This window comes from Phyllobates terribilis, unplaced genomic scaffold (assembly GCF_046119375.1).
Source record: "Phyllobates terribilis strain yellow unplaced genomic scaffold, ASM4611937v1 Scaffold_1__5_contigs__length_1240528914, whole genome shotgun sequence".
In the NCBI taxonomy this organism is placed as follows: domain Eukaryota; kingdom Metazoa; phylum Chordata; class Amphibia; order Anura; family Dendrobatidae; genus Phyllobates; species Phyllobates terribilis.
Genome location: NW_027362761.1, coordinates 578,546,741 through 578,561,945, shown reverse-complemented (window position 1 = coordinate 578,561,945; position 15,205 = coordinate 578,546,741). Strand labels below are relative to the sequence as shown.

Sequence of the window (15,205 nt, the reverse complement as noted above, 5' to 3'; positions counted from 1 at the left end):
TTCAGGGGGCTGGCGCTGGAACTCCTGAGGGGGCTGCAGGGGTGTCACTGGAACTCCTGAGGGGGCTGGAGGGGCGGAGCTAGAAGGACTGAGGAAGCTAAGGAGGGGCAGTGCTGTAAGTAATGAAGGAGCGGCACTGGAAGCACTGAGGGAGCTGGAGGGTAGTATTTCTTGACAGACCCTGACTCCTGTGGATGAATGACCCCGTTTCTCTTACGCTGGAAGTGGAATAATTGTGTGGGGAGGTTGTTGCAGTTTTTTTGGGCACATCCTGACACAGATCTATTGATGGACAATTGTACAGTGCAGTTAACCAAAGCATTACATCTGTTTATGGCAGCCGCTTACCCTCCGTCCAGGGCAATACACTATGGTAGAAGGATTTCATAGTCATGGATTGGTCCAGGCATAAAACAGCGAGGGACCCCTTTCCTGCTACAGTAAAGAGCATGCTTATGATCTGCAGTAGACCACATCATACAACACATACGGTGGGGGTAGGAGGTCAGCATGTATGACTGCAAATAGAATTGCTTATGCCTGGGGGGGGGGGGTTCAGGAACGTCAGAAGACCCCCCCCCCCCCCCCCCCTCAATAAGGAGCCATAGTAAAGATATTTACCATGATGCTCCCAAGTCTTGGAATCAAGCACCATGAAAGGGCCGTTCAGCCCGCCCACAACTGAAATAATGGCCACTTGTCCGATCCGTCTACCTCCGCCAGCTTCATCACATTAGTCATCTCCGAGAAAGTTATAGCTTTAAGACGCACCTCACCTGGGTTACTCTTATTGTATCGGTCTGTCCTTTATTGAAATGTCAAGATTTTACAAAACAATTTATAAAGAAGAAAAAAAATTCACACTTTTACTTCATAATAAAGACAAAAAGGGACAATCAGCAATTTCTGGCCTTAAACCAGAACCATTCTTTGCTTCATAATATTGGTTATTGGTTGCTTCATACAAGAAGTGATACAAATAACGCGATACACAAATCTGTTCACAACTATGCAGAAAACAGGAGCACGCACACGGGAAAAGCGGCGCCGACGGGGGGCGGCAAGGGGGGATTCTCTTTCTCCATTTGTAAATTGAGGCTCAAACTGTTTCAAATTTTGCCTTGTTTTAATGCACATAAAAATGCGTCATCGTACAAACCATTTTCCATTTCAAAAAAAACAAGAACTTGTAAAACAAAGTAGAAAACAAATGTAAAAAGAGAGAGTGCTTAAAAGTAAAATGTTATGCTTTCTCTTCCAATGGATGGAGGTTACAGCTTTCTTATTGCGTCGTCGATGTCGGACATCTGGTCCTTCAGCTGATTCCACTGCTCGGGGTTCAAAGAGATACCTGCAAAACAGAAGACACCGGGGACCATGTATCGGATGCTGCAGAAGACTAAAGCTGATAGGTAACGTATAGGAATACTCAGCACTGATCATCAATGTCTGACAAGTGGGCACCCGACGGCCAGGACCACCGGCGACCAGCAGAATAAAGGGGTGCTAGTCTGGCACTAAGCAAAGCCTTTACCCCTCTCTAACATTTGTTGTATATGTAAGGCGTAAGTGTAGAGAGCTTTAAAGGACACCGAAAGGACACCATCACTTTAGCTATACACATGTATTTTTGGGGTTATTTACTTACTATGTTCCCTATATTGTAAAACTGACCTGCCATTATGATTCTCCAAGTCAGTACGAGTGCGCAGATACCAAACATGTCTAGGTTGTTTTTTTTTATTTAAATGGTGGAAAAAAAAATGAAGTTTGTATGAAAAAAAAAAAAAAAAAAAAAAAAAGTTTTTGCTTTTGTCGCCTTTTTCCGAGACTCATAGCGTCGCCACTTTTCAGGATGTGGGGCTTCTTTTTTTGCGCCCTGAGCTGATGTTTTTACGGATATCATTTTGGGGTAGATTCTGGCGTTCCAATTTTTTCTCGGCACGCCCTTTACCAATCTGATTAATTTTAGATTTTGATAGATTGGACATTTCTGAATGCAGCAATGCCAAATGTGTATTTTTTCGATCGGGCAAAAAGGGGGGTGATGAGTGTTTTTCTATTTTTTTTTTTAGATTTTTAAAAACTTATTTTCACTTTTTACTGTATTTAATAGTCACCCCTTAGGAGACGTGAAGCTTTGATTGTCCGATCGCCTGTCCTGTACCATAGCAGGGCTCCAGTACTGCTATGCATACGGAAAATCACTATCTTCTATGAACGCCAGAAACAAGCAAAAAAAATAAAAAATTCATTTAGCACCAAAAAAAAAAAAACACAAGAAAATAAATAAAATAAAAAAACACCTTGATCCTTGTGTTGATTTTGCTGTCATACTTGTTATGCTGCCCCTGGCTGTTGTCATCTTATGGGGGTCCACCACTCCCAGAGGTACTTATCAGCATTTATAGATACAAAAGCCACAATTTTTTTTAAAATAAATATTAAAATCGAACAAGAATCCCTGGGAGTTCCCGACAATCGCAGAATTGTTCCGATCGTTTGGTCTCATTCTCACACATTAGTGATGCGCAATTTTCCACGAACCAGAAGTCGCCGTGAAATAATGTGACAATGACATGAAGATGAGCGTTACCTTTTCTTCCTGGCTTCATTTCTCCTTGGTTGTCCATAAAATATTCTCTAATATCCACGAGTACTTTTCCTTTGAAGTCACGTACGCTGACGAATCGCATTTTTCCAATCTGGAGAAAAAAAATAAAATAAAATGTGCATTTTAGAGATTGGAAATGCAATAGCTGTCAGCATAGATATTACATCGGCAAGTTTCATGGGGGATGGTTCAATCTGTGGACCCCTGCACTGATCCTGGGATGAAGAGGCCCGATACTGATTGATCCTGTGTGTAACAGACTGCAGCCCCCACTCAGTTATCCCCTTTCGACCCCTTGAAAAGATGTTCACACTTGGATGGGTCCAGTCTGCACAAGGGGACCAGAGAAGTAGTGATCAGCCGATGCCCCCCACCTGCCCGGCCATCCTTGCCTCCGTGCTCCATTATCACACAGGGGAGAACAGGTGGTCTAAGTCTTTACACAGTGAACATACCTGGAACATGTTGTCATCCTGGTTGCTGCTGCTTTGTTTGGAGGAGGCTGATCCCTTGGAGCTTTCTCCAGACTTCTGTTTCTTTGCCGGCTTTTCCTTCTCTGATGGGGGCTGCTTTTTTCTCTTCGCCTTAAGACAAAACATATGTGGAGGACTTTTGCTAAGGGTTAGCGTTATATTTGTATACTAAGGTTACACATGAAAGAATATATTGCAGTGCAATCGAATTCTACTCCAATTTTACAAAAAAAAAATAGATGGTGGATATTTTTTTTTTTTTTTATTTGCTTCTGGTAAAGTACAATTAAAAACTCACGTCTCCAGCCAGTCTGCTCCTCACCGTCACCTACAGTGAAATCGCACTCATCGGAGGTCCCAGCCTAGCACGCAGACCCCGGGACATTTATACACAAGATCGTGGAGCACCTCACAACTTTACATGCCCTCATCAGAAATCCCAGCCTAATGTGAATTCGGCATGAGCGGCAGTGATAAGAAGATGCAACAAGGACCGGACAGGTGACTGTGAGAAGCAAAGGAGCCAGAAAAGCGAGCAATAAGGTGCGTCACAGGGTTGTTGTTTTTTTACATCCTACGTTTATTATGCTCTGGTGTCTGGAGAGAACCCAGCATATAAAAATGGATGTTCGATTTGTAGAGATAAATCAGCAAGAACAGGGTAACTTAGACTGGCTGATCCGCTCATCTTTAATTAGGGGACAATTGTCTGAAAGCTGGGACTCCCAGCGCTATATCCAAGGTGTACCCTTGCTCCATTCATTCTCTATGAGACGACAGCTGATCACAGCAGTCTCGAATACAGACCCCAGCGATCGGTGCCATCACCTATTACAGTGCAGCATGGAGGTGCCGTACTGTGACCCACGCCGTCCACTGCTGTTTTCCAAACTTCACGCAGGTACGCTGGAAGCCGTATCATTTAACACGCACGTATCTGGCGGTCTAGGTTCATACCTGGTCCCCTTACACATGTAGATTCCTACGGGGGCCACCAGTAAAGTCCAGTAATATAAGCAGAGAACAAACACTGATGGCTACTCACCTTCTGATCCACCTCGCTATCGGACTCGCTCCCAGATGAGCTTGAAGACACCAGCTCCTTTGATTTAGGCATCCTGGAAAGAAGAAAAAAATGTATAGTTAGTTCAACTCTGAAAAACAAGTTCATATCAAAACCTAAGGAATTAAACATAGATCTTCTTCTAACTCCGCATCAACACCGATCTGTATGATCGCAAGACATTTACAGCTCCCCAAAACCATTGTCATCCCCAGTCAGTCTCCTTCCCCCTCTCGAAGCTGTCGAAACAGTCGGCACATAACATCAGTGTCTCCTGCTATATTGCCCAAATTGACAACCAGGTGTGTCCAACAGTTTGTGAACTTTTAATAAGTCGCAATTGACAAATTGGCTACTAACATCCAGAAAACAAGAACCTCGCTCACAATTGTGAATGTAAGAAAAAATAAAAATGTACACAAATAAAAAAAAGTGCAAACACAAAAATGAATCGGCTCCATTGTCTGTGGGCGTTTCGGGGGATAATAATTGGACGTCATCTGCTCCATTCGTGTCTATGCAAGGTGGCACATATGTAGCCCCTGGATCACAGCAGCCGGACCCCCAGCAATGGCAGAGACCGGGGGATAAAGGGACATTACCAGAATCAAAGTTACCTCTCAAGTCACCAGTTTGTTTCCCTGATTATATTCAGGCTTTTTATAAACAATTCTGGACCTTTTGATTTAGTTCAAATGTTTACAGTCTTTATAAGTGGGAGCGGCTCTTTGGATCCTCAGGGGCGCGTCTTTAGTCTGTTCTGACCTTATGACCCCATACAAAGTACCAATAATTAAAAAGCCCCACATCTATGGAACTGTATGGCATTTGCACTTTCTTTAGCCCCAGTGTTGCATTTTCTCTGCCTACAGAATGAGTTAACTGAGAATCAGTCCGTGAGCCCTGACCTATCAGGAGTTTGTAACTCTTATTGACCCTTTTCTGAGCTCCCTTCAGCTGAATTATGACCTCAGACCGCATCAAGGTTGAATGTAAAGGGTGGAAAAAAGCCTCTACAAGACAGATTTTTATATTGAAACCCAATTACAAAACAAACTACTTGTTTTAGTCCCAAATATAGAAAAATAAAAACTTCCAACAAAGCATGACACCCTTTAATGCCATTTATCCCCCCTCCCCCCAGGCAGTGGAATGGAATGTCCCAGCCCAGGGGCATTCATTAGAATCAAATTGGATGCAAATGGAATAATCCATTCATCCTAAAAATGGAGGGGGGGAGCACAAGAAAGAAATGATCGGCTGTTGTAACCAGATTCCTGCCGCCATTGCTTCCCCGGTTGCCTCCCGCGCCGCTATCCCTCATTAGCGCCATTTTCTCTCACATCCCCGCTCACATCATGGCCCCTTGTCAGCCCTATAAGCCGCAGGTGACAGCAGAAACGCCATACTGCCATTATAACGAGCACCACGGAGGCTGTGCTGGAACAATACACCCGCCCGGCAGTTTCCCGCCATCACTCGGGGCTGCAGTACAATGGCGGGCAGAGGTCATCACAGCCGCTCTCCCCGTCTTCACCTTCACCTCCAGTCAGGGCCGCCGCCGCTGCCCCAGCACAGCCGCCGCCTCTCACCCCAGCACACAGAACACTCACCTGTCCGAACTCACACCCGATGTAACAGAATACCGTCTCCGACAGGAAGTGACGTCAGACCGCGCTACACGAGGTGAAGGGAGAACGAGACCTTGGGCGGAAGTGACGTAGGACAACTGCGTAATCCATTGTTGTGGTTGGCAATACCGACTCGCAGTTGCCAACCGACGACGTCTGTCATAAAGGGAGGAATTGGTGTAAGCGTAGTGCTCCTGGCGGCCATGTTGTGGTTGGCGTTACCGAGTCACAGTTGACGTCGTGTCGTGAAATAATGATGTTTTTTGTGAAAAATGTTGGAGTTATTAGGGTTTTAAGGGGTTATCTTGGCAACTGTGAAAACTTTTTATATGGTCTTGTGGGAGATTGTAATAGTCACGACCCGTAGTTACAGGTCTTTTCCTGACTTCTAAATGAGCATCAGGTTACCAGGGCAGCCTGACCTTAAAGCGTTTGCGACCTGGAAAAGTAAATGGCTGACAGCAATAGTCCCATAAAACCAATTGCTCACATGTGATATCTGTTGTCGTGGCGTCTTCAGAATGTCACCGATTTGATGACCAATCACCCATTAAACTCAATGCGTCGGTCTGTCTAATGTATAGGGGACGCTCAGAAACTTAACATATAAGACAAACGGATGAAAATATGAAAATTGGATGGAAATGTTGAGCAAAAGCGATCTGGGACATAGATTAGGAGGGCGGACTGGAGGTCATTACATCGATAAGGAGAAAATGTATCCGGCTTCGGAAGTCCCAGAAAAATTAGGAATTGTATTCAAACATATTAAAAAGTTTGAATATATATATAAGCATAAAGTCACAACCACCGATGGGGACAACATTAGGCAGACGCGTTTCAGACCCTCTGGTCTTTAATTATTGGACTATGATGGGATCTGACAAGTAGTCATTGCCAGAGCTAGCTTCATGCTGCATGGTTAGGAGTTTGGTGGTTTGTTGTTTGAGAAGGCGTTTGCTGGATTTTGATAAGACTGTTGTGTTGTTTTGGTTGTGTGTAGTGTTGAGTGAGTATGTTCTGTTAACACTTTCGGCGAGTACGCTCGGGCCGAGCACCGAGTAGTTACAGCTGCTCATGTCATGTTTGAATCACTACCATGTGCATGATTTGCAACTGTTTGACAACTTTAATACATTAAAGAAATACATTTAAGAAATAGACATTCCTCACATGTACTAAAACTGTCAAACAGTCGCAAATCATGCACATGGTAGTGATTCAAACATAACACGAGCAGCTGTAACTACTCGGTGCTCGGCCCGAGCATACTCGCCGAAAGGGTTAACAGAGCATACTCTCTCATCACTAGTTGTGTGTTAATCCTTCTCCTTCTTTGGTTTTTCCCCATCCTCCACTCCCCGGTGTTATCCTCTGTTGTTTGTGTGCATATATTTGTATGACTGGTATTTTCCTTTATCCGTACAACCAGGGGCTACCAACCATGAAATTGTATACAGCAGGGTAGGGGGTATCATAAAATATAACTATTAATTAATACGATTAAAAAGAGCTAAAGGCTCGGTAAAACACACAACACAAATACAAATAATGAAAATTCATATGCCAGCAACTCCTATAAAATCTGGGTAAGAGCATATAATGATATATAGATCAAAATATTAATAAAGGAACAATTTCACTGACGGTTTGAGGTGCTGTCCTTTTCTAATCAGATCCAGGTAAGGTCCCATGCACCAAGTCAGCTCACATAATGGTCAAAGTCACAGAGAGAAGGGTACTCGGGGGGAAGGCAGCGACCACAGCCCACACAAAACCCCTAACCAATCCCACAAGAGCCGAGGGGAACCTTAAAAATCAATGCTCCATAATGCTCCCTATGCATTTAGTTCTAAACTCATAAGGGGAGACAAGGGGTTAGCATATCAGAGGCATTAGCAGGGGCATCAATCGCCTAAATGCTGAAGTGACACAGCATGTGTGGGCTGTGGTCACTGCCCCCCACCCCCGAGTACCCTTCTCTCTGCAACTTTGACCATTACGTGAGCTGACTAGATGCATGGGACCTTACCTGGATCTGATCAGAAAAGGACAGCACCTCAAACCATCGGTGAGATTGTTCCTTTATTAATATTTTGATCTATATATCGTTATATGCTTTTACCCAGATTTTATAGGAGTTGCTGGCATATGAATTTTCGTTATTTGTATTTGTGTTGTGTGTTTTATTGAGCCTTTAGCTCTTTTTAATCGTATTAATTAAAGGTTATATTTTATGATACCCCCTACCCTGCTGTACACTATTTTCCTTTACTGCCATATACTACTACTCCCCTCTTCCCTGGGTGGGGGAGGGAACAGACTGATGGCGGATTCAGGAGCTCAGACAAGGTATGTGACCCCCGGCGTCTTCACCTTCAGTAGTAATCCGGGGAACAGGGCCAGCTAGGGCGCCCCTAGCGTTAGGGGCAGGAAAGGAAACCCTGGTGCTGGGATACCTGACAGCAGAGTTGTGACATTAGCTCTGCCCGAAACCGTTTTCTGATCCATCATGGATCCTATCACAGGTCTGACAGAGCAACTGTAGCAACTCAGCCTGGAGGAGGCTGATCTACGCACTCTCATGTTGCAGTATAAAACATCAGATTTGGGGACCATGACTCCCAGGCAACCCCCGGTGGAGCCCAAGATTGCTCTGCCTGACAGGTTCTCTGGGGGGCGTAACAAGTTTGTTGTGTTCGGGGAAGCCTGTAAGCGGTACTTCAGGTTACGTCCTATCTCTGTCATGGGTGTGTCAGATGTGACAGTCGCCCTGCAGTTGGTTGCAGAAGATCTCTTCGTTTGGCATTACAGACATCTTAGATCTGTATCACTCTAGGACCCAGCGGCTACCTTCCTTTTGCTACACCTTGGCCTGGGTGTATAAATACTTTTACTTTGCAGTAGGGAGGCGCCCGTGATATTCACATGACCCCTTGTGAAGCCTTGGAGCTACTTCAGTTCTTACTTCCTCTCTGGTGCTAAGAAGACGTGTGTGCTTTCTCTCTGAAGTCGACTCAAGCTAAGTTACTTCCCCCGTGTCTGTCTCCCCTTGCTGTCTTTAGTTGTCAGTGGGGATCGACTAGTGCTCATCCCCCCTTCCCTATCTAGGGCCAAGCGCTAAGGAAATACAGGGATAGGTTCCTGTGCGGCGATTGGTGAACCAATATGGGGATGGTGAGGTTAGACAGGGGTGATTGCAGATCAGCCTAGGAGGTCTCCACTTCCCCCTTTCCCTAGTGTCTGGGCTCCCTTCCCCTCATCCCTTCATGTCACACTTTGTCTTTCCTACACTGTGCGTGACAACCTCTTCAGGAACCAAGGAGCAAAGGGGTGGGGATAGTAATCTCTTTCCTTCAGGGTGACCCCCAAGCATGGGCATTTTCTCTCACATCAGACTCCTAGTCTCTCTGAACAGTGGAGGATTTTTTTCTAGTACTGGGTCATATATACGACAACCCCGTCCGTATCTCCCTGGCTGAGTCCACGCTATGTCAGCTTCAGCAGGGAGACTGGCCAGCGGAGGAGTATTGCTCCGAGTTTCGGAGGTGGTCCACTGACACTAAGTGGAATGATCTCGCACTCCGTAGCCAGTTTTGTCAAGAGCTATGGGTACGGGTGAAGGATTCCCTTATATGAGACTTCTCCTTGGATAGGTCACAATTTTTCCTACTGGATGAAATCCATCTGGGCAAAAATAAGGTGACCATTTATGCCTTTCTGGACAGTGGAGCGGGGTTTAATTTGACGCCAGGTTCATCCAGGTCCAGGGCCTGAAACCACATACACTGTCCAGACACTTACCCATAATTACCATCAACTCTGCACCCTTGAGCCAGAGGTATTTTACTCAAGTCATCCGAGGGTTACATCAACAGGTAGGGGCCATACACTCTGAATGTATTGACTGCTATGTGCTAGAGGGTCTGCCCTCTCCTGTGGTTCTGGGATTACCTTGGCTCACGCTGCACAACCCTGTCGTAGATTGGCAGACTCGGGAGGTGGGTAAGTGGAGCGAGTATTGTCAAGGACACTGGGCACCCGGCTGGCTAGGGTGGATACCCAGTCTGTGCTTAAATATCTGTCTGACTTTGGGGATGTGTTCTCGGAGCAAGGGTGTCAAGAATTCCCTCCCCAGCGTCCTTATGACTGCATCGTTAATCTTGTTCCTGGGGCCAAGCTGCCTAAGAGCAGACTTTATAATATCTCTGGTACAGAGAGGCAGGCCATGAAGGACTATATCACAGAAAGTTTGGCAAAGGGACATATCAGACCATCCTCATCTCCCATAGCTGCGGGGTTCTTCTTCATAAAGAAGAAAGACGAGGGGTTACACCCCTGCCTAGATTTCCGTGAACTCAATCAGATCACGGTCCGGGATCCATATCTGCTCACTGTCATCCCGGACCTATTTAGTGAGATCGTGGGAGCAAAATGGTTTTCTAAACTGGATCTCAGGGGGGTATATAATCTCATTCATATTAAAGAAGGGGATGAGTGGAAAACAGCCTTCAATAAGCCTGGGGGACACTATGAAAACCTTGTGATGCCATTTCAGTTGACTAATGCTCCCGCCATCTTTCTGCACTTTGTAAATGACATCTTTAGTCACCTGGTAGGTAGATTTGTGGTGATCTATCTTGATGACATATTAATTTATTCACCTGACCTTGAGTCACAACAGGTACATGTCAGGCAGGTCTTACAGATACTCAAGAGACAATAAATTATTTGTCAAATAAAAAGAAGTTCATGTTCTCGGTTGAGGAGATCCCTTTTCTGGGCTATATTTTATTGTCCACCGGTTTTCGCATGGATCCAGTGAAAGTCCGGGCGGTACTGGATTGGGATCTTCCTAAGGATTTAAAGATGTCACAAAGGTTTTTAGGTTTCACCAACAACTACCTCAAGTTAATCAAAACGTTTTCGGTTGTGGCCAAACCTATGACGGATATGACCAGGAAAGGGACAGACTTTTCTAAATGGTCCAGTCCGGCCAGGGAGGCATTCAATATCTTGAAGGATTGTTTCGCCTCTGCGCTGATTCTCATACAGCCTGACGTCATTCAGCCATTTATTATAGAAGTTGATGTGTCTGAAGTAGGGGTGGGGGCTGTTTTGTCGCATGGTGCGTCTCCTGGTAAATGGCGTCCATGTGCATACTTTTCTAAAAAACTGTCACCTGCTGAGAAAAATTATGACATTGGTAACAGGGAACTCTTGGCAATCAAGTGGGCTTTTGAAGAGTGATGTCATTTTCTGGAGGGGGCAGTTCATCTGGCTATGGTAATCACGGATCATAAGAATCTGGTATATCTAGAGTCTGCGAAACGTCTAACACCTAGACTGGCAAGATGGGCGTTATTCTTCACCAGGTTTAACTTTTTCGATACATATAGGCCGGGGAACAAGAACATTAAGGCAGATGCCTTGTCTCGTTGTTTTTCTGGGGGTGAAGATAATTGTGAACCGGTTCCTATACTTCAAAAATGGGTGGTTATTGCATCTATTTGCTCCGATCTTGAGAAGGAGGTTGTCGATGCTCAGAGGGATGCCCCTACTGCCCGTTCATTAGGTAAACTGTTTGTTCCTGTGAATCTTTGTCTTAGAGTTCTTAGTGAACATCATGATTCGGTCTTGGCAGGACATCCCGGTAATAAAGCCACCACAGATTTCTTACTCGGCGCTTTTGGTGGTCAATGGTTCATCAGGATATTCGGGAGTATATAGCCACCTGCAGTGTCTGTGCACGTTCTAAGAGCTCTCATACTCGTCCGTCTGGGTCTCTCCAACCATTGGCGATTCCCAATAGACCTTGGAATCATTTATCAGTAGATTTCATCACTGATCTACCAGTGTCGGCATGTAATACTGTAGTTTTGGTGGCGGTGGACAGATTCAGTAAGATGTCACATTTCATTGCGTTACCCACTTTACCTAATGCCAAGACTTTCGCACAGATTTTCATTAGAGAGATTATAAAATGGCATGGGATCCTTACCGATATTGTTATTGATCGGGGGTGCAGTTTGTTTCCAAATTTTGGAGGGCGTTTTGCACTCGTTTGGGGATCCATCTGACGTTTTCTTCAGCATTTCACCCGTAGACTAATCGGCAAATTGAACATGTTAACCAGAATCTTTAGACTTATCTTAGGTGTTTTGTGTCTGAGAATCAGGAGGATTGGTTTACTTACTTACCTCTAGCTGAATTCGCGGTGAATAATTGTTGTCATAAATCTACTGGTAAGTCCCCTTTCTTCGGGACATATGGGTTTCATCCTCAGTTTAGCTCATTTAATAGAAATAGTTCCTCAGGAATACCTGAAGAAGAACAGTTTTCATCTTCAATTAAGTCTGTGTTGCGTGGGGTTCTTGATAGCTTGAGGAAGATGGGGTCCAAATATAAGAGTGTGGCTGATCAGAGACGTGTGGTGGGTCCGGACCTGTGTGTTGGTGACTTGGTGTGGTTGTCCTCAAGGAACATTAAGTTGAAGGTTCCCTCTTGGAAACTGGGTCCCAGTTTCATCTGTCCTTATAAGATTGTAGCCTTCGTCAATCCCGTAGCATTCCGCCTTGCTTTGCCACCCACCTTTAGGATCCATAATGTGTTTCATTGGTCTCTACTCAAAAAATATGTTGCGTCCTCTGTACCTTCACTTCACTGGTGGTTTGTTGTTGTTTGAGAAGGCGTTTGGTGAATTTTTCTAAGACTGTTGGGTGATTTTGATTGTGTGTTAATCCTCTCCTCCTACTTTTATTTTTCCCCATCCTCCACTCCCCGGTGTTATCCTCTGTTGTTTGTGTGCATATATTTGTATGACTGGTATTTTCCTTTATCCCTGTTTGTATTACCTTGTTAGTCTGGTTGGTGTATTGCGATACACCACTACTCCCCTCTACCCTGGGTGGGGGGAGGGAACAGACTGAGGGCGGATTGAGGAACTCAGACAAGGTACGTGGCCCTGGCATCTTCACCTTCAGATGTAATCCGGGGAACAGGGCCAGCTAGGGCGCCCCTAGCGTTAGGGACAGGGAAGGAGCCCCTGGTTCCGGGATACCCAACAACAGAGTCGTGACAAGAAGAGTGGCAAGAATAAATCCATCTTTGCAAATCATAAGCCACAATGCTCCTTTCATGTGGTGTTGGTGCAGTGTGTCGGCCATTGTTGCTGTGGTTTTGTGCTTATGGGGCAGCGTGGCCTGGAGTCATGGGGACTCGGTCTTGCAGCATGGGTGCTGTGAGGCACCAGGCCGCCCGCCCTGCTGGTGCATTGTCGCTGTGGCGGTGGTTGGCGCACGGCTCTGCTCCCGTTCAGCAGGAAATGTTAGGACCCACTACAAGGTTTGCCGTGACGTAGCAGTGGTCTTCATACAGTCTGATCAGAATGTTAAACTAAGAACCTCATGTTTAGTTATATATATTTTTTCCGAGAGGCATTAGATCAAATGTATGATTTTTTGGAGGTGCGGTCCATGCTCCTTTTTTTGCATTGCATATTCTTTCCCCTTTCTTGGACCAGCACTCCTCCCATTTGGTACAGGCGATTTTAATTAGCAGGAGACTGCAAAGAGGGTCTAGCCTATTTTTGCTTTCACTTGAGAGCTTGAGGAAGGTGAGTCACAATGCTTCTTTCATGTGTCGGTGCAGTGTGTCGGCCATTGTTGCTGTGGTTTTGTGCTTGTGGGGCGGCGTGGCCTGGAGTCATGGGGACTCGGTCTTGCAGCATGGGTGCTGTGAGGCACCAGGCCGCCCGCCCTGCTGGTGCATTGTTGCTGTGGTGGTGGTTGGTACACGGTTAGGGAAAGGGAAGGAGCCCCTGGTACCGGGATACCCGACAACAGAGTCGTGACAAGAAGAGTGGCAAGAAGAAATTCATGTTTGAAAGCCATAAGAAGTCCTATTTGCAATTTGGAAAAAAACAATGTAGGGGGCACAGTGAGCATGTGGAAGAAGAGGCTCTGTTAACATGAGATCAAAGTAGAACTTTTTGGCTAAATGCAAAACGTTAAGTGTGGTAGAAAACAAACACTGATCATCACCCTGAAAACACCATCCCCACCGTCACACATGGTGGCAGTATCCTGCTGTGGGGAGGCTTTTCTTCTGCAGGGACAGGGAAGCTTGTCACAGGTGATGGGAAGATGGATAGATCTAAATACAGGGCACTCGTGGAGAAAAACCCATTAGAAGCTGCAAAACCTTGAGACTGGGGCGTAGGTTCACCTTGCAGCAGGACAGCGACCCTAAACATCCTGCCTGAGATATAATGTTTGGTTTAGATCAAAGCATATTCATGTGTGTGAATGGCGCAGTCACAGTCCAGATTGAAATCCCATTGACAATCTGTGACAAGACTTGAAAATTGCTATTCACAGATGTCTCCATCCAATCTCACTGAGCGAGAGCGAGTGTGCAAAGAAGAAGGGGCAAAATGTCACCTCTAGATGTGTAAAGCTGGTAGAGACAGACCCCAAAAGTCGGTAGCAGTAACTGCAGAGAAAGGTGGTCCTACAAAGTATTCACTCAGGGGGGCCGAATACAAATGCACCTCACAATGTTCAGATTTATATTTTTTTAAATATTTAGAAAACGCCAAGTATCATTTCCTTTACACTTCACAAATACTTGCTACTTTGTGTTGGTATCACATAAAATAGAGATAAAATTCATTTAAGTTTGTAAGTGTAATGTGAAAAAAGGTGGAAAAGTTCACGGATATGATTACTTTTTCAAGGGACTGTATATTTTTTTCTTTTTCACGCCTGCCTAATACTTTTACAAGGCACTGGGTGCAAGTATGTAAGTATATACAGTGCCTACAAGTAGTATTCAACCCCCTGCAGATTTAGCTGGTTTGATAAGATGCAAACAAGTTAGAGCCTTCAAACTGCAAACGAGAGTAGGTTTTATGAACAGAAGCATAAATCTTACAAACCAAAAAGTTATGTTGCTCAGTTGAATTTTATTAAATTTTAAACATAAAAGTGTGGGTCAATTGTTATACAACGCCTATGTTTAATATTTTGTGGAATAACCCTTGTTTGCAATTACAGCTAATAATCGTCTTTTATAAGACCTGATCAGGCCGGCACAGGTTTGTGGAGTTATCTTGGCCCACTCCTCCATGCAGATCTTCTCCAAGTTATCTAGGTTCTTTGGGTGTCTCATGTGGACTTTATTCTTGAGCTCCTTCCACAAGTTTTCAATTGGGTTAAGGTCAGGAGACTGACTAGGCCACTCCAACACCTTGACTTTTTCCCTATTGAACCAGGCCTTGGTTTTCTTGGCTGTGTGCTTTGGGTCGTTGTCTTGTTGGAAGATGAAATTACGACCCATCTTAAGATCCTTGATGGAGGAGCGGAGGTTCTTGGCCAAAATCTCCAGGTAGGCCGTGCTATCCATCTTCCCATGGATGCGGACC

The 15,205-nt window shown here is 45.1% G+C and overlaps 1 protein-coding gene across 3 annotated transcripts; it reads right to left on the bottom strand.

Moving 5' to 3' along the window:
- Positions 1-1,107: 1,107 nt before the first annotated feature.
- On the bottom strand, positions 1,108-5,914 carry SUB1 (SUB1 regulator of transcription). Of its 3 annotated transcripts, none has more exons than XM_073655097.1 (5): positions 5,764-5,914; positions 4,133-4,205; positions 3,070-3,198; positions 2,597-2,705; positions 1,108-1,351 (listed from the first exon to the last, which is right to left on the bottom strand). In XM_073655097.1, exons 2-5 carry the CDS (start codon positions 4,202-4,204, stop codon positions 1,272-1,274), a joined length of 390 nt encoding a protein of 129 aa, XP_073511198.1. In that variant the 5' UTR covers position 4,205; positions 5,764-5,914; the 3' UTR covers positions 1,108-1,271. The 3 variants fall into 3 exon arrangements, with proteins under 3 accessions (XP_073511198.1, XP_073511199.1, XP_073511200.1); XM_073655098.1 differs by having other exon boundaries at positions 5,688-5,769; XM_073655099.1 differs by lacking the exon at positions 5,764-5,914 and adding an exon at positions 5,694-5,733.
- Between the last annotated feature and the right edge of the window lie 9,291 nt (positions 5,915-15,205).

Coding starts and splice junctions, on each gene's coding strand:
- SUB1 (XM_073655097.1), bottom strand. CDS start 4,204: ATGCCTAAATCAAAGGAGCTGGTGTCTTCAAGCTCATCTGGGAGCGAG. Junction 2,706..3,069: donor AGGATGACAACATGTTCCAG/GTATGTTCACTG, acceptor TTTTTTCTCCAG/ATTGGAAAAATGCGATTCGT. Junction 1,352..2,596: donor AATGAAGCCAGGAAGAAAAG/GTAACGCTCATC, acceptor TCTGTTTTGCAG/GTATCTCTTTGAACCCCGAG.